This window comes from Ceratotherium simum, chromosome 21 (genome assembly GCF_057802395.1).
Source record: "Ceratotherium simum simum isolate JZ-2026a chromosome 21, ASM5780239v1, whole genome shotgun sequence".
In the NCBI taxonomy this organism is placed as follows: domain Eukaryota; kingdom Metazoa; phylum Chordata; class Mammalia; order Perissodactyla; family Rhinocerotidae; genus Ceratotherium; species Ceratotherium simum.
Window position 1 is genome coordinate 16,679,710 of NC_141920.1, and position 18,938 is coordinate 16,698,647.

General features: G+C 47.6%; 1 protein-coding gene across 4 annotated transcripts; it reads right to left on the minus strand.

The window, feature by feature from the left end:
• Positions 1 to 1,417: 1,417 nt before the first annotated feature.
• On the minus strand, positions 1,418 to 17,323 carry TTPAL (alpha tocopherol transfer protein like). 4 transcript variants are annotated; one of them, XM_087445234.1, is made up of 6 exons: positions 17,235 to 17,323; positions 14,090 to 14,232; positions 12,835 to 13,294; positions 9,748 to 9,941; positions 7,643 to 7,753; positions 1,418 to 5,733 (listed from the first exon to the last, which is right to left on the minus strand). In XM_087445234.1, exons 3-6 carry the CDS (start codon positions 13,277 to 13,279, stop codon positions 5,455 to 5,457), a joined length of 1,029 nt encoding a protein of 342 aa, XP_087301360.1. In that variant the 5' UTR covers positions 13,280 to 13,294; positions 14,090 to 14,232; positions 17,235 to 17,323; the 3' UTR covers positions 1,418 to 5,454. The 4 variants fall into 4 exon arrangements, with proteins under 4 accessions (XP_087301360.1, XP_087301361.1, XP_004430428.1 ...); XM_087445235.1 differs by having other exon boundaries at positions 14,090 to 14,235; positions 17,235 to 17,320; XM_004430371.3 differs by lacking the exon at positions 14,090 to 14,232 and having other exon boundaries at positions 17,235 to 17,305.
• Between the last annotated feature and the right edge of the window lie 1,615 nt (positions 17,324 to 18,938).

Consider the following 18,938-nt stretch of genomic DNA (forward strand, 5'->3'; position numbering starts at 1 on the left):
GGAGTCAACTGGCTCTCTAAACTACCCATCACAAACACAGGAAAGTTAGTAATCCCTGAAGGCAGTAACTAGTATCTTATTAGGTCACCGTATCCCTAATTATTAGGTAAGAGGGTAAACATTTGGTTAAAAAGATTTTTTTCCAGAAAAACAATTTTGTTATTAAAGGATTTTGTTACTCACCAGCTTTACATGTAATAATGTGAAACATTTGCTGCCACTGATTATAGGTGTGCTAAACCAGTGCTATGTGAGGAGTGGGCATTGGGGAAAGCTAAGAGGTATTTTAGAAAAGAAACCAGAAAGTGCTGACTCATAACCTAGAAAATAACTTCCATGGCTTATAAAGTGCCTCAGTTGATCCTCGTAACATTTCTACATGGTAAAAAGGATTAGAGCCATTAGCTCCATTTTTCCAGATGTGAGAAACAGACTGAGCTTAAGTTCCACAGCTTCCTCAGGGAAAGGCTGACCTGAAGAGCTGGTATGTTGCAATGTAAGTACTTACCTGTTGCATCATCAACAGCCAACAGTAGGGCTGTGGACATCCTGCATGAGAGTATTTCTCAACTGACCCATCACCACACACCAGACCCACCATGGGGACCTAGCTTTTGTCTCCTCTGGGGCAGAGTACGTGCTCCTCTGTAGAAATGAACAGGGGCCAGGTAGAGAAACAGCTAAGCATGCATGGGAGCACACACCCTTGTGACCCCTCAAGGAGTCTGGGTTGACTTTCAGGTACTTCTCGAAAAATGTTGAGTTACTACTTGGGTCTCAGAAGTTAAGAACCTCTGCTTTCTAAGAAGCCAGGAAACAAGCCAATTTTTAGACTGATGCTTTTTCCATCTAGAAAAACTTCCTCCCTTTTCCCTCTGTTTTTTCTGGGGGCTAACGACAAGAATAAGAGCACAGCCTAGCTCTGACCACCAGGAGGAAATCGTGGGCTCCAGTCAGACCGCCTGGCTGAGTCCCAGCTCTACTACTTGACTAACTGTGTGTCCTTGGGCAAGCTGCTTAACTTTTCTGTGCCTCACTTTCCCCACAAGGGCAATACTACTACTTCAGTAAGTGTCTTTGAAGATTAAATGAGATGGTGTATGTGAAGCACTTAACTTGATTGATGTCCAGCCCACGTGAGCACTCAGGAATCGTTACGTCCGGGAAGTACATGCATGTCGTCTCTACCACTGTGTGCATCTGGCGCCATTCTCCTTTCTGCACCCTGGTATCTTCTAATTGTGCATGATCTCCAGGGGCAGCCAGCCCAACATCTGCGGAACGCACTGTGCTGCCACAGTGCCCCTCCTTGGCTCACCTGGAGAGAGGCTCTGCCCAGGCCATCGTGTACCATGAAGAATAAGACCTCAGAACCTTTATCCAAACTGTCACTGTCACAAAAGAACTTCACACATACTCAACCTTACAGGGATTTTTATTGTTTAAGACTCAGTCATGCATACTAAAATTACATGTTTTCACCACTTTGACTTAGAAAATGCACTAGAAAAATAAACTTTTGGTCGAAACAAACACTGAAGTAGATGAATCCACCACCATGTGTCCCTATAGTCAAAGCCAAACTGAACTTCACTTTGAAGTGAGGAATGAGACCAGTGGCTGAAATGGTGCCCCAAAATCTGGACAGAAGATTAGCCTGCCTCCCACCCCGTCAGAGTGGTGTCAGAGGCTCGTGGCCCCAGAAGGGTTTCAAGTATTTCACGTGTAACAGGTTCCCACCTGATATACCAAGAGACGGAGGCATAGCCACAAGAATTCCCAGGGGCATCTGACTTAGTGCCCGACTAAACATGCCACCCAGTGAGATGAAAGGAAAAGCAGCGACTTGGCAAGCAGTAAATTCATCACTAGCATCTCATCCACAGATCCCACTGGGCCTTCCCACGGAGCAAGCTCTATTGAGGAATATTTGACTGATGATGCCTGTTACTTGCATTTCAAGCAAACCATTTCTGAGTCAGGAGAGCAGAAAGGAATTGACTTTAGATTTACAAAATTAACAGATCCCATACTGAGAGGCATTACCAGAACTGACATCTTTCCTAGACAGTCAACATGTTTCTGTTTGATACCTCCACACCTCTCATGCCACAGGACAGCCACACTTGTATCATCACCTTAGCTAACGTTTTATTCCTAAATGAAAGAGGTTTCAAAGGAAAACTGTAAAAGCTGAAAACGTCAAAATGAGGTATTAATGCCACAACAGTACAATAGGTTTTGCCCACCCAAATGAAAAAGGAATCCCATGACTGATCAGAGAATCAGGTGGGATTTTAAGAAACTGCCCATCCAGGGAGAATTCTGAAAGGCTCACTATCTCACAGGAATTTAGGGAAATACCTCTGATTGCGCTAACCCTACTTCTGGCAAAAATGGAGTATCTTGTGAGCTGAAGTCTTTGTGAACCTCTAAGGACAGGTGGCTCCTTGTGAAAGCAGAATGAAGTATGAGGGAGCTAAAGCCACCTTCGCCCAGAGCCAAGGAGCTCGAGATGGGAGGCCAGGGCTGCCCTTCCGATGGTTTCTGTCGATTTCTTGCAGCCTCTCCCTGTGAACATCGAATAGGATTCCAGCAAGAGGCACAATTTTCCCAGAATTCTATGTAGGAGAAGAGGGGGAAGAAAACCCCCATATTACCTAAGCTTAGATTCATTTAGAAGCTTTAGGTGTCAATTCATTCAGACCTCAATTTCCTAAATAATCCGGGGGGCGGGGTGGGGGGCTTTTAAAAGATAGAGTACAGTGTCCCTGTGGCAGTAAAGCCAGTCGATGCCGGAACCGAGGGTTCAGAGCTCAGTGTGCAGGTCCCCTTTATCATATGATGATGCGGGGGTACTCAGTGGCTCATCCAAAGCCACACGGCACGGTAAGGCTGGAGCTCAGGTCTCCTAACTTACTATTCCTTTCCCTTCCCTACACCATACTACCCCGACGTTAGGGAAAAGGTCAATTTCAGGGGTTTGTGAAATGGGCCAGAACTTTTCCCTGCAGGAAAACACTCCCAGTTCTCCCGACGTTCACTTGTTTGCTCTGTCAGTGTGCCCACTACTGAGGACGGCTCACTGTGCTCCCTGGGTCACCCCCGGCCGGCTGGGGCAACTTTATACAGTTGCCTGGTGGAGTCACACAAGACGGCCTTGCCTTTCACCCAGGGAGGCTCTGCTTTTGCAGCATGGGTCACACCCCCTGGGGTGCCAAAACTGTTTGCTCTCTCTCTGGAGCCAAAACAATGCACAGCAGCTCTAGGAGGCAGACAAACCTGGACTCCTCTCAGAAGCTGAATGAAACAATTCCTTGGACCAACCGGAAAGGTCTGAGCAACATCCTTCCTGGTCTTTGAGACATCCTCTAGGTGAGCTTGGCCATCTCTGTGTTGTCATATAGACAAAGGTAATCGGCCAGGAGTGCAATGCAGAGTTTAAATCTTGGAAACTTGATGGGGCTGAGTGATTCATTTCTCTGTCTACGTTTTTTTTTTTTTTTTTTTTTAATCTCTCTTCCCTCTTTGGAACCTAAGAAAGCTTCTAATCAATTCTCCCATGTAGGCAGTTGGGTTCTGAACTCTCTACGTTAGCCATCCCACATGTCCTGTTGAGATCTTTTCAGCAATGCTGGTCAGGCCGTCACTGTCAGATGGAACTAGAGGCAGCCAGGGGTGTGCATTTTGGCACGTCCAGTTCAGCCAGGCCCCTGGAGGATCCAGGGTTAGCATCTCTGGTGAAAAGAGCTTTCCTCAGAATTGGCACTAATGAGGTAAGTGATTCCCACCACCAACTTCTCCAGACATTTAAAAAAGTGCTGTAAAGATGAGCAGCTTAGTAACAACAGGCTGGCCTTTGCATTTCAGAGCACTGCTCTCTTCCTAACTGAGCTGTCCACCTTGCCTGGTGGTCTAATAAATGCACAGAGAAGGAACACACACAACACATGGTACTTGTCACTTTTTAACACCATAATTTGCATGGAATGAATGTGAGAGGAAACAGGTCAAAAGCCACCAGATGAACCACCTAATTTGATGCTTGGGCTAAGGCTAAATTCTTGACAGGAAGGGTCTAAAGTGCTGAAATGCAGAACTAACATTCAGTCTGGCTGGAGAGACTGGTCTGTTCACCCACACAGAGAGAAACTCAAGTGGGTTTGGGAGGGCGGGGCCCCAGAAATGACCCAGCAATAACCTGCCCTTGCTTTCATTTCCAGAGACCAAAATTTAAGATCCCACGTAATTTAACCATTCCCCATTTCCAGTGTTACAATACACCACCAGAGTATGGTGTGGAAGGGATGGAAGGAATTCAGACAAGATCCTGGTCATCTCACCTGCCCTCCTCCTTTTCAAGTTTAGCCCTTGCTATGAAAAGGGATTGGTATCTCTGAGTCCCAGGATACATACTAGTTTCTTTAAAGGCAGGGCTGAACGGTGACACATCCCTCTTGGAAAGGCCCAGGTGTACCACAAAAAACAGGATCCAACCACTTGCATCTAGAGTCATATTGCTAGGCAGAAAACCGATGTCTAACATTCAATAACTAAACCGAATCTCAGAACCTCAGCAGCCAGAAGGGCCCTAGGCCTCATTTTACAGATGAGAAAGCTGAGGCCCGCAGAGGCCCATGCCTTGTCCACAGTCACACATCTGAGGCTGGAGCCCAGGTCTCTTAATTCTTAGGCCAGAATTCTTTTAGCTACACAGGCCTGGCTTCCAGTATTTTAGGGTGAGTAAAATTACATACTTCTAGGGCCCCGTCTGATTCTATTGAGAACCAGGGCTAAGGCTTATGGGTTTGGGAAAGCTTGTTTCTATTGCAAGATTCAACCAATGAATCCCAGAGGTGCTTGAAGTCTCTGGCTCCCGAATTTGATCTGAAAGTGCTGCTTATGTCTCAATGCTTGTATGATTCAGTTAAAGTGCTTTTCAAACCCAGTGATGATGGCAACTGGGACCTGGAACTCAAACTTGAAGCTTCCTGATGAGCAACAGAGGTCTGCAGTTAGGGTTCATGTGAAAGGCAACAAACTACCCAAGTCTCACATGTGGCCACCTTACAGGCTCGGCCAAACTCTTTCATGGGAGTATGCTGCCTGGCCAACCAGGTTGTTTTCTCCTGGGATGTAGGATCAAAGTGACTTTGGTCCTGATTTTTCTTGCTTTGAGATGTGTAAGAACCAGAGACGGCTTCCAGATTAATGGTTGCGAACTGGGATTCCAAACGTTTGGGAATCACTAGGGAACATTTTCCATGTCTTACACAGAGTAATTCAAGTAACCAAGGGCTTACCCCATGGCTCACCCTCAAAGCTCTACAGGCTTTTCCTCCATGCTGCAGTTTAATTACAAGGAGCAAGACTGAATCCATGGCACTTCAAATTCTCCTTGTGCCTCTCCAGAGAAAAAAGGATCTAAAGATGGTGAGACTCCCAGGGGCCTGGCTAATAGCAGGAGTACAGCTGTGATTTCACAGCCCGCATGGAGTCATCACACTGCGCATCTGAGGTCAGCCCCTCGGGCAGCAGGGCCCCGCCCAGGATGTCGTCGCAGGCGGGATCGGGTTGGCAGAACTCTCTCACAAAGTCCTCCTCCGAGGCCAGCAGCACCGTGTTCCAGGCAGCGATGTCCAGCTCTCCAGCCGTGCCCCCGTACTCCTTGGGGAGAATGCTTCTTGGAAGGTTTGTGTGGAGAGAGTTCAGGTCAGACCCATGGAGGAAAAACTAAAGGGGAATGAAATGAAAACATATGTCCTTAGGTTAATCAGCAATTCAGTGACCTCCTTCATGGTAGATGCCCAAATAAATATCTGTTGAATGAATAAAGGAACGGATGATGGCAACTCTGCCCTTCCAGTTCCTCAAAAAGCTTAAGGATCCTTGATTCTCTTTTCCCTATACTCCGTGCCCTGTTGGCTGGTCCTTCAAAATATATCCAGAATACGACCACTGCACTGCCCCCCATATGGTACCATGCCACCATCACTTCTCACCTAGATTCCCACACTAGCCTCCCACCTGGTCTCCCTGCTCACACCCTTGTCCCACCACAATCTAAGCTCTTTCCATGTCAGTCAGGTCATGCCACTCCTCTATGTACAACCTTCCAGTGCTCTCATCTCAGACTAAAAGCTGAAGTCCGTACGGTGGCTCACAGGGCCCATCACAATCTGGCCCCTGTTCCGTCTCTGCCTCCCCCTCCTCCCACTTCCCCCTGCTGCTCCCCCGGGATGCCGAGCATGCTGCTACCTCAGGGTCGTGCTGTTGCTGGTCCCCCAGAGATCTGTAAGGCTCACTCCCTCAGCTTTTTCAAGTCTTTGCTCAAATGCCAACTTGTCTACGACACCACCTCTAAGCACCCTATTGAATACTGCAACCCTTCCCCCTCCCCACCCTCACTATCCCCTTCCTCTGCTTTATTTTTCTCCATGCACTTATCACATTTAGTACTAGATAACACACATAATCCATTGTCTGTCTCTCTCTAGAATGTCAGCTTCTGGGGGCAGAGACTTTGGTCTATTTTGTTCATCTAGAACATATATGCACATAGTAGTTGATCAATAAATATTTTTGAATGCATGAACGAACATAGGAAGGACCAAATGAACAAGATTATGAGCCACAAATAAGGTCATTCTGCAGATGTAAGAGACCTGGTCCAAAGGCCACTTTGGTAAAAGCAGGCTCCAAACAGGATCTCCAGGAACCAACATGGGTTCAAACCCAGGCACGGAGGGCACTAAATCAGCAATTCTCAAACCTAACTGCATCAGAAACACCTAAGGAGATTTTAAAAGCACAGATTCCTCGGCTCCACCCCTTAAGTGATGACTTAAAATCTTCAGGGAAAAGGGCCTGGGAATCTGGATCTGGATTTTAAGTTGCCTCCTTTGCAACCTTGAGATTCTCTATCTCTATCTGTTTCCTCTCTGAAAAAGAGTACAAAATTCAAGACCCAGTCTTGAGTCACTGAGTGACCACAATACGCCCAGGGAAGAAGGAGAAAAATACCACCCATCCAATTTCATCTCGGTACTGGGAAAGGTTAAAAGAGAAGTGGCTCTTCTGGGTCAGAAAGGAAGACCATCTTTTAAAGTGTCATCTATCCTTTCTTAAATACAAGTTAAGCTAAAAACTCACATTTCTCATAAACCATGAGTTATTCCACAAACTTTAAACAGAGAGACAACAAATTATGTACATGGAAAGGCTTAAATAGCATTTTTAAACCCCAAGGAGCTGTGGTAAGAAATCACCATAACTCTTTTTAACTACCTGCCCAATGACTGCCCTTCTCCAAGTCCTCTTAAACATAAGATGCAGTGTTGGATCACATGCCCAGGTCAGGATATTAAAAAGTCTAAATGATTACAGAGCAGGGAAGCTCTTCTGATAACAATCCTGGCTCTGCTCCCTCTAGTGTTCATATTATATTCTTATTAATTTCATCTTCCCCTCACAGAAAGGATTCTTCATTTATTTTATCTGTAACCCTGTTCTTTCCAAATTAGTAGTCCCAGGGCAAAAATAATAAACTAAGTTTACTGTTGTCACAATAAATTTAAAGATGTCACAAATAAGGGAGCAAAAAAAAATTAAAGTATCTTAAGTCAATAGGATCATCACTTACCCTGTTTGCTATTTTCTCCTTCAGAAATGGTTTTATGATGGCAAAAATGCCTTTAAATATTCGAGGTTCATTCACTACATGGACTGCTTTTATCCGAATGGGGAAACCATCCTGTGGGGAGAGGGTAGGGGATGTTAGAAGATGGGGAATATCTGCAAACTGTCTGTTTCCACAGTCTGCCTCCCCCATTTAAATCTTCTTCATTTTAGGCCCCAACATCAGTCTGGTCTGATTCTCACGGCCTCCTCAAAGACAGCCCAAGTGGGGGCTCAACAGGAAGTCAAGCCTCAGGGGAACAGTCTCTCTTGGGACCCAGAGCCGGCTTAGAACACAGTTAGGCAAACAAGAGCTGCTCCTCTTGTGGTAAAAATGGTCTGAGTCCACATGGATGGATCTAGCAAATATGAGACTTCTGGATTAGTGTTGCCCAAAGTGTGTTTCTCAGGATGTTACTAGGCGTGATGCAAAAAAGGGTTCCATGGTAGATAAATAAGTCTGAAAAACAGTAGACTAAATCTAGTCAAACAGGTTTCCTTAACTGCAGGACTGTTCAGAGCTTTTACTCTGCAAATGTTTATTGTGAAATTAACAAGAAAGACTTGCTATCCCACATTGCCCAAACTTTATTTAACCCTGGAACTCTTTTTTGTTCCCCAGATCATCTTACAGGACTAGAAAAACACTGATCCAAACTCTTTATCCTGACACTGGAATTGACACAGTATGTAGCAGGAGCCTCAAAAGACGAGTGGAAGCTAAGGAAAGCCAGAGTACTGGCTCAAAGCCAGAATTCAAATTTCTGATAATGACCCAAGGTGACATTGACCTTTAAATAATCAGCCTGGTGCACAGTAGGAACCCAAACACACTGTGGAATTCAGCGGGGAGAACTGTTCTATCTCTGGTGCCCCACAGCTCACAAGAGATGGCACCCCACGGGCTGGGTCAGAATGGACGAGGAGCCAACCCTGTTGGAGCTGGAGACTTGGGCCAGGCTACATCTTCTGGGTCTCAGTTTCCCCATCTATCAAAAAGGAAAACTTATGGGGCCACCCCAGGGCCCAGTGGTTAAGTTTGGCACGCTCTGCTTTGGCAGCCTGGGTTTGTGGGTTCGAATCCTGGGCGTGGACCTACACTACTCACCAGCCAGGCTAAGGTGGCATCCCACATACAAAATAGAGGAAGACTGGCACAGATGTTAGCCCAGGGACAATCTTTTTTTTTTTTTTCCATCTGTTGCCAATCTTCCTCATTTTTTTTTTTTGCTTGAGGAAGATTAGCCCTAAGCTAACATCTGTACCAGTCTTCCTCTGCTTTATACATGGGTTGCTGCCACAGCATGGCTAACAAGTGGTGTAGGTCTGCACTCAGGATTCGAACCCGCAAGCCCAGGCTGTGGAAGTGGAACGCAGCGAACTTAACCACTACGCCACAGGGCCAGCCCAGGGACAATCTTCCTCAAGCAAAAAAAGAGGAAGATGGGCAACAGATATTAGCTCAGGGCGAATCTTCCTCAGCAAAAAAAAAAAAAAAAAAAAAAGGAAAATCATTCTTGCCTTGTCTATCTCAGGGGATTCCTTGAAGGGTTGAATGGGTTATAATGACTGTCAAAGTGCTTTGCAAGCCATTAAACCCTGTGAAGGTAGGTAAGGAACTTTACGGTTGAAGCACAGAACGTGAGGTGTGAAAGTATCTGGCCAAGAGTCCAACAGTGCTCCACGTCCCCAGGTCCCACAGAAGGCAGGACAGGCTCCATCACCTCAGGCAGAAGCACAATTTCTCAGTTTCATTTGTTAGGAGAGTTTCTGCTCTGTCTTCTGGACACACACACACAAAAATGCAGAAAGCATTTCTCTGGTGTTGGGACTCTTGCCCTAAAGCTGATCTTGTCCAGACTAAAGGCACCTCAAAAACTACCAGGGAGCCCGATGAGAATGAGGGGTAAACAGGACGTTTACACTTCTCCCCACAATGCACCTGTACTCTTCTGATTGTGGGAGTGGGGAGTGGGGTTTGTGCATCGCGCAGAGTCTGAAATGAAAGGACAGGGCCCAGGGAAAGCCAGAACAAGCACAGAACAGGCGTGCAACACACAGGGGCCGTACCTGCAGGATGCCAATCACCTTTTTGGCTATAAAAGGGCCAAAATGAGATGCTTTTGATAAGCTCACTCCTTTGTAGTCTGCAAGAATTACAATTCCATTCACCTGGGTTTCTTCAGACTGAATGAGTTTCTCTAACGTCAAGTATATGGCTCGGATGTTTTCAGTAATTGGATAGTTGCTCGGTATCCATCTGTCTAAGGTCGTAAGAAATGGACTATGTTACAGAAATGAATGCAAACAAGTAATCAGACAGGCTAAGATGTATCTCCTTGCTAAAACTGTTGTTTAAAAATGGAAAAGAAAGATACTCTACTGGCATGACTCTACTTGGGTTAGTAAAGGGGAGCCTTTAAGCAGCAGCTAATGTTTCTCAACTCCAAACACAGCAGCACATTCTGAAATGGAAATGCAATCGAGCGTTACGGTTAAAAGCGTATGCTCTGAAGTTAGACACACCTGGGGGTTTGAATTTTACTAGCTGTGTGACCTTGGGCAACTTACTTCCTCACTCTGAGCCTTCATTTCCTCCTAAGTAGAGTGGAATAATAATACTTCCCTTAATGGACATCTGTGCCTTATGCCATCAGATGTGTCCTCTTATCTTCATACCACCACCCTGATTTTCCTGGGGGAACCACCTCTTCCCACGCTAGCCATGCAGTTTGGGTAAAATTGACTTGACTCCTGGCTCCAGAAGTGGGCTTGGCCAACCTGGGTATTGCAACCTCCTGGCCACAGTGTGTGATCCAAGCCAGGTCAAGCAGAGCCAAGGGGACTCAATTCTGGGAGCCTGGCCTTTGAGAAGAGAAGATCTCTCTTCCCTCTTGTAGTGGTGGGGCTGGGAGCCTGAGACTCAGGGGCCCATGAGGCAAGCGCTGGCCTGAGACTGAAGCCAGGCTGAGGACAGCAGAGATGGAAACGGCTTCCCAAGGCTGCAGTTTGAGCAAATTCCCCTTTCCGGGCTGGATGCTCTTTAATACTCCCCATACATTTAAGTAGTCTTTCCTCTTTTTGGGAAAAACATGAAAATGACAACTTTTGACTGTTAACCACTATTCTCAAGAAAATCCCACCAAGATCTGTGTGTCCCTTTCTTTGAACGATAAAACTCCACATGAATGCCACCAATGGGATATGTAACGTGCAAAATTTCTATGAAAAAATCTTTGGCCAAAATTTGTGCCAGCTTGCTGTTTAATGTTGCTGCCAATTAAACCTGCTTCTACATGACTGCGTGTCATCCTTTTCAATCACGTGCCTCAAAAGCGCTTATAAGAAAGCAAAGCCCAGGGGCCGGCCCCGTGGCGTAGCAGTTAAGTGCGCGCACTCCGTTGCTGGCGGCCCAAGTTCGGATCCTGGGCGCGCACTGACGCACCGCTTGTCAGGCCATGCTGTGGTGGCGTCCCATATAAAGTGGAGGAAGATGGGCATAGATGTTAGCCCAGGGCCAGTCTTCCTCAGCAAAAAAAAAAAGAGGATTGGCATGGATGTTAGCTCAGGGCTGATCTTCCTCACACACACACAAAAAGAAAGCAAAGCCCATTCCCACTGGAGAACAAAACCTTCTGTGTATGCCTCCTCCTAAAATGTTGAGTCAGTGGGGAGGGGTCTAGATCTGCTCCAGACATAGGGGAAAAAATTCATCTCACAAGCAAAGGGTTGAAATCAGTGTGGTAATGTTTTGTAATATTCTTATGTGTTGAGTACAGAGGCGCAGCAGAAAAATCTGCTGACTGGTTTCTAGGTCTCCTGGTGCCCTGAAATCTCCACTGCCTTGCTTATTTTAAAATATACACCTCTAATTTTGGAAAGTGCCTAAAATAGCAGGTAAAGCAGTTAACACTGTGCCTGGTACACAGTAAAGTCTCAAGAGAATGGGTTAGTCCCCAAAGAGGGTTTGGTAAGTGACTAAAGGCAATGGTGATGTGGGGCTCAAAGGCAGAGGAAGGTGCATGCAGGTTTCCCCTCCCCAATCAGACTTCCCTCTAGGAGGAGTTTGTATGCATGAGCAAAGAGGGCTGCCAGCATGTTCTCATTTTCCTGGCTTGGTTGGGAAGAACACTGCAATCTGACTTTCAAATTTTGTCTCAGCTCTGGTCTGATGGACCATGTTGAGGCTGGGGGTGGAGTGGAGAACAGTCCTGAGTTTATAATGCATCTGGTGTCATGGACGAGAAGAGGATCAAGAATCAGAAGGCTCGAGTTCCAGCATCCCCTAGTCGTCGTGTCAACTAAAAAATGTTCCTACACATTTCTAAATGCTTTTTGGGGGTGGGTGGGTGGGGAGCTGCCCTCAGTTGAAAACTACCGTGCCAAAGAATGTAAGGTATCCTCATTACCATCATGAAGTGCTAAGATCAAAAAGTGAATCTAAGGTGAATTCTTTCAATGGCTTAACGAAGTAGAGGAAAGGAGGGAAAAGTTGGAGGAGGCACGTGGTAGACAGACATCTTTCCAGGCGTCTGCCCAGCCCACACCCTTTCACTGATTTGTGTACCTCACCTACTCACAAAGGAGGCACGGGGGTATGAGGGTCCTGGCCTGTATCCTATGAGCGGGGCAGCTTTCTCAGCCCACCAGATTCTCAACCCGAGAAATCTGGAATCTGCATTGAAGGAACTTAGTTGGGTGGCCAGGTAAACCTGGGAGCTGAGGGGTGCCAGAACTAGCCATGTGCACAGGGGCAGCAAAAGCCAGTCTACAGAGAGGCGTGTGAAGAAGATATGCGAAGGGCAGCAGAACGTGTGGCCCAGAGAGATGCACAGACTGACAGACAGACAGAAGCAGAGACGAGGAGAATGGCTATCTTAGTTCCTGATGGCGAATGGACTGGATTCTGGTTCTTAGTTCCAGGGCCTCTGAGAGCTGCTGCACTGTCAGCTCTGGTTCTGTGAGATGCTCCTGTTGCCTTAGACTAAATTCTCCCTTTTTCCTTAAGGCAGGTTGAGCAGGTTTTTGTCACCTGCAATCAAAAGAGCCTTGAGTAAGACAGGGAGGGGACAAGAGGGAGTAGGAAAGTGGGGGAGGATGCCGGACAGACACATCCCAAACTGTACACGCACCCCCTGCAACAGTCTAGGGCAGTACCTGGGCGGAGGCAAAGGATGTGGCAGCCCCGGGGGTCGGTGTGGGGCAGCACAGTGAGGAATCCGGAAGCAAGGACATCTTTTAAGGCTGACGGCTTCAGGTTATCGAAGACTTCGGGCCAGCTCCTCCGGCAGCTGTGGTAGTTGATCAGGAGCTGCAGGGCCCGGTCGTAATCAAACTTGCGGGCTCGGAGGAAGCGCAGCAGGAAGGCGTCGTCGAGAGAGGTGCTCAGGTTTGGGCACTCCTTCCGCACCATGTCACGGAGGGCCTGGACGTCTCGAAGTCTCCATTCCGGCTTCTCCTGCAGCTCCTCCCTGGCTTTCATGACCAGTTCTTCTGACAGCGAGCACACGTAGCCAGGAGGCTCGGGCCGTGCTGGCAGCTCATTTTCTGAAAGTGAGGCCGCAGAAGGGCTGGTTCTCAGAGAGTCACTTTCTTCTGACATTAGCTACCAGGATCCCTGCCAAAACAGAAGCCCCAGGTGGAGTTAATAAAGCCCAGAGCTGCTCATTTCAAACCCCAGGACATCATGATGCAGGGACAGGAACATTTTTGTCAAGCCAAGTAACCTCAGAGCAGTGGTTCTCAAGCTGGGGAGTGAACTGGATCTGAACCATGCACCCAGGTCTAACCCCAGACTGAATGAAGTCAGAATCTCCACGGAGGCACCCAGGCTGCTAGGGCAGGATGTACCCACTCCTCATTAGACACCATGGCCTTGCTTACAGATGTATGAATAGGTGCTTCACTTGACTCATAATTAAAGAAATGTGAATTAAAACAACTTTGAAATTCAGATTGCCAAAAATACAAAGCAGTAACTCTGATACGCTTGCTGTGGGTGGGAGAATAAATTGACATAGCCTCTTTAGAAGGCAGTTTGTCAATATCTACCAAATTTAAAACCACACACCCTTTGGCTCAGCATTCCATTTCTAGGACATGTACTTGTATGTGTGTACAAAATACACACACCAGGATGATCATTACAAATATTGATTATAAAGACAAAAACGGGAAACCCTTTAATGGCATACCAGTCGGAGACTGGTTAAATAATATTACCATATGAATGGGATAATATTCAGTCATGAAAAGGAATTAGGCAGATCTTTATGAACTGACATATTAAAGAAAAAGAAAGCAGGTTGCAGAGCAGTGTGCATAAAATAATCACATTTATATTTTTAAATATACACATAAATACACTTGTGAATGCACCTAAAATTTCTGGAAGGGGATACAAGAAACTTACCAACACTTCCCAGGGAGCAGAACTGGACGACCGGACATTTAAGGTAGGAGAGAGACTTTTCACTGTACCGTTGTACCGTTTTAATTTTTTACCATATACACGTGTGACTTATCATGGCAGCTGTGAAACTGAGCTGATCAGATCTGCTGGGGTGGAACATAATCGGTGGATGCCCTCAGCTGGTGGATGCCACACTTTCCAGGCTGCCCCCAATGACTGAGTGAGACCTGGGCCTCCTCTAATAGGCAACTTTGCCTGGAGGATGCCCTATCAGCCTGGCCTGGCCGAACCCTTTGTGGAACTGCCCTGCAGTCCGAGACCTCCCGCCCAAACCTCCTTCACAGGGGCCGGGCTCGCATGGCTGTCCGAAGGCTCTCCCTGACTTCTCCAGCTCCTCTCCCTTTTAAGCTCCACAGGCATTGCCTCCAATAAATTTCTTGCATGTCTAATCTCATCCTACTGTCTGCTTCTTAGAAGACCTGAACCAACACATTTATTGAATGAAAAACAAAAACAAAACAGCTGCCTTAGGTATCCCAGGAATATGGTAGCAGCAGGACAGCCCAGTTCGAAAGCCCAAGCTCTTGTCCATGGGCCATCACTGATCCCCCACTCTGAGCTCAACAAGGAAGCAGGGACCGTCTCAGGGTCTCTGCACATAGCCAGTCTCCCCCCAGTCCATAGCAGCCAGAGTGACCAGGTCACCCCCTCTAAATCCTAGGTCTGCCCACCCCATTCCTTGTATTCTAACCTCTAGCCCCACTCGGCTTCTTTCACTTACTCCCGAAGATGTGTTTTCTCGTCTAGTGCACATCCTGTTTCCTCTGACTAGCATGCTCGTCCTCCAGTTCTTCACCTGACTGATTCACCCTCAAGTCTGATTAGATGCCACTCCATCCATTCAACAAACACCGAGCACTTACTGCGGACCAGGCTCTCTTCCTGGCACTGGGGATACAGCAGTGAACAAATAAAAAATCTTGCCTTCATTGAGCTTAGATTCTAGTGGGGGAAACTCTAAGCAAAATAAACTATATAGTCTACCAGAAGATGATGGGTGCGAGGGAGAGAAATAAAGCAGGGAAGTGGGCTGGATGTATCTGGGGATGGGAGTTGCAATCTTGAATAGGGTGATCAGGGAAGCCCCCATCTAAGTGACATTTGAGCAAAGATGAAGAAGATGAGGGAGTATGCCATGCAGATGTCTGGGGGAAGAGCAAGTGTAAAGCCTGAGGCAGGAACATCCCTGGCTTTTTCAAGGAATAGTAAAGAGGCCACTGTGGCTAGAGCCAAATGCCCAAGGAAGAGAGAAGGAGCAGATGAATTTAGAGGTGCGGGGGCCCCAGTGGTACAGGGTTTGGTAGGCCAGTGAGAACTCTGACTTTTACTGAGGCCGCCGGGAGCTATGGAGGGTTTTGAGTAGAATGACACGATCTGATTTATATCTTTAAAGGATCACTCGGCTGTCTTGCGAATGGACTGTAATGGGATGAGGACAGAAGCAAAGAGACCATTTAGAGGCTATTGCAATAATCCAGGCGAGATGATGCTGCTTGAAGCAGGACGCCTTCTCGGACTCCAGGCCAGATTAGGAGGCTCCCCAGCAGCAGCAGCTCTTTGGCACAGCACCGCTCCCACTCTGCTCTAAGTGTCTCTAGGCAATCTGTGGACCACATCCACATCTGCCTTGTTCATCGCCTTAAACTCAGCACCTAGCAGGGTGTCAGACACAAAGTCTGCACTCCATAAATGTTTGTTGAATGAGTTTAATCTGTTTGATAGAGGTATGCTGAGTGAGGAATGGAACAACACTCATGGTTCACGGGACTCACCCTAGGCTCTGTTTCCATGGGAGTCACCAACAGATGCCTGTAATCCCAATCCAGGGCTATCTGGAGACAGACTATAGGGTCCATGAGCTACAGGTCTAGCCTCAAAGTCCCTTTCCAGTCTCTCTCCCACCTTTCCCCCCTCAATGCACATCAAATGCCAGTGAAAACAAACCAATGAGCCACCGCTCTCGGAACACCTCATGCATGTCTGACACCTCTGCCTGGAACTTCCTCTCCTTCTTTATTCCCAACCAGACAACTCATCACCTTCCAGGCCCAGCTTCAATGTCACCTCCTCTGTGAAGCCTTCTCTGACTCCCCCAGGGTGATTCCCTCCAGTTTTCCACAGCACCGGGCTCCTATTTCTCTTTCAGAAATTGCAGTCAGTGCCATGGGTGATTACATGAAACTCCTCAGAGTGAGTTTCACCATCCACTCATTTATCGAATAATTACTGATCACCTACCACACAGGTAGGTACATGCTCACACATGCTGGGCGCACACAACAGTAAACAATGTCATTCTTTGCCTTATGAAGTTTAACTCATGGTGGAATGGTGAAAAGAGATAACACGTGCTTGAGCGTTTTGCTAAGTATCAAGCACCGTGATAAGCACTTTACAACCGTCTCTCATTTAATCTTCGCAGTATTTGGTGAGAGCACTATTACGGTCCCTATTTTACAAAGGAGGAAACTGCCCACTAGAATGTAAATCCCATGAGGGCAGACAACTTGCCTGCCACGTTCACTGCTAGCCCCAGTGCCTGGTGCATAACCGTGCTCAGTAAATATCAGCGGATGATACGAGGGTAAGTGATGTGCCCAAGGGTACACACCCAGTGAGGCCGAGCGAGGATGTGTCTAGCCCCACACTGGGCGCTACACTCCACCTGGAGCTCCCTGTTTAATCTCCAGGGCCTCGGCAGCGTTAAGCAGAGAGCAGGACCCAGTGACAGTCTGGCGAATGAACGGATGGGTGGGTATAGGGCTGGATGCAAACACCATTCGTGAGGGAGAAGCCGGGAATCTTCCTCACCTGGAACCCATCATTTTGTGAGCATCACCTTCTTCCCCACCCCATCCCACCAAGGAGAGGTCAGGAAGCCATCGCTCCTGGAGCCCCAGAGACCCCACGTCCCGTCGACAACCTTCGAGCCCCCTCATTTCCGGTTGTCACCCCTTCCCCAGGCGTCCCCATTTCCTGGGGTCTCTCTCTCTCTCCTCGGGTCCCCCACTTCCGGTTACCCCTCCCTCTCAGCGGTCCCTCTCCCCGGCCCCCAAGGCACACGGAGGGGCTCGCGGGCACTCACCGGCCCGGCTACGGGGCGGAGCGCGGGTCAACGGGCGGCGGGAGCCTCGTCCTACAGCGCGCACAGAACCTACCCGCACTCCCCGCCCGGCCGGCCCGGCCCCTCGCGCCGGAAGTGACGTCGCAGGGCGTGGGAAGGCGGGGCGCCGCCGTGAGTGCGCATGTGCGGGGGCTCGCCGCAGTGCCGGCTTTCTGTCCCCCACTAGCGGCCGGGATTCCGCGCTGTGGGACGAGAGCCCGGGGAGGGGCTGGCCGGGAGAAACAGGGGGCGCGAGCAGGTGTAGATGGTATAGATGGGGAAACTGAGGCCCAGAGAAGGAAAGAAAGAAACTACCGCCTCCTGAGAACATACTACCATGTACCTGGTGTTTTCTATCCGTTATCTCATTAAATCCTAGTATTCATGGGATTCTCCTGTTTCATGAAGGGAAACTGGCGGCCAATGAAGTAAAGGGCTTCAAACCTAGACCTCGGGATTAGCGTTCCAGGATTCTTCCCACCACAGCTGCCGTCGGGACTGGCTACTCCAAAGCGGGAGCTTCCACTTCAGGGCGCATCTGTGGCTGTCGTTAGCTGAGTGGCCTTGGGCAAGTCCCCGTTCCACCCTTGGGCTTCAGTTTCCCCTTGCTCTGGAATCCTGATTCAATAATTACTTGTTTCCTGCTTTGGGGTTCGTGAAGTCCACTTCAGAAAGTGGTAGCTTGAGAAACCCAGTCCCCTCTTCCCCAGCATATATTTTGTGCAACTACAACTTTGAGACAAATCTCCCAGGTCCCTTTTTCGAGCAGAGTAAAGACGCTAAATCATTTCTAGAGAGAAATTCTCTGGTCTAGGAGGACTCAGAGCCCAATGGAGTATCCAAGAGATGACCTTAAACAATCTCTTCCTTCCCCTACCCCAGGGGCAAGAGGAGTCCGAGGGAGATGGGAACTGACACACGGGGGCCACAGGAACATGACAGTTTCTGCCAGATGCTCGATTGTGTTGGGGGAGGGGAGAGGGGTTCCAGGGAACCATGAGTTTTGACTTCTGCTCTCAGCTCCACCACTTCTAGAGTTGCCAGATAAAATACAGAACACTCAGTTAAATTTGAATTTCATGTAAATGACAATTTCTTTTTAAGTATGTCTCATGCAACATTTGAGACATACTTATACTAAAAAAATTATTGTCTAGCAGAAATTCAGATTTAACTGGGCATCTTGTTTTTTTTTAATTTTTTGCTAAACCTGTGTATTAGTTTCCTATTGCTGTTATAACAAATTACTACAAACTTAGTGGCTTGAAACAACACAAATTTGTTCTCTTACAGATCTGCAAGTGAGAAGTCTAAAATCAAGGTGTTGGCGGGGATGCATTCTCTCTGGGGACTTCAAGGGAAAATCCATTTCCTTGCCTTTTCAGCTTCTAGAGGCCACATGCATTCCATGATTCGTGGCCCCTCCTCGAATCACTTCAACCTCTTACTTCTGTTGTCATGTCTACTGCTAACTCTGATCCTCCTGCCTCCCACTTTTTCAGAAAACCTTTTTATTTTCTCAGGCTAAGAACACTTAACATGAGATCTACCCTCTTCACAAATTTTTAAGTGAACACAACATTATTGTTGACTAGAGGTACAGTGTGTCCAGCCTCCCTTTTATGAGGACTCTTGTGATTACATTGGGCCCACCCAGATAATGTAGGATAATCTTCCATCTCAAGA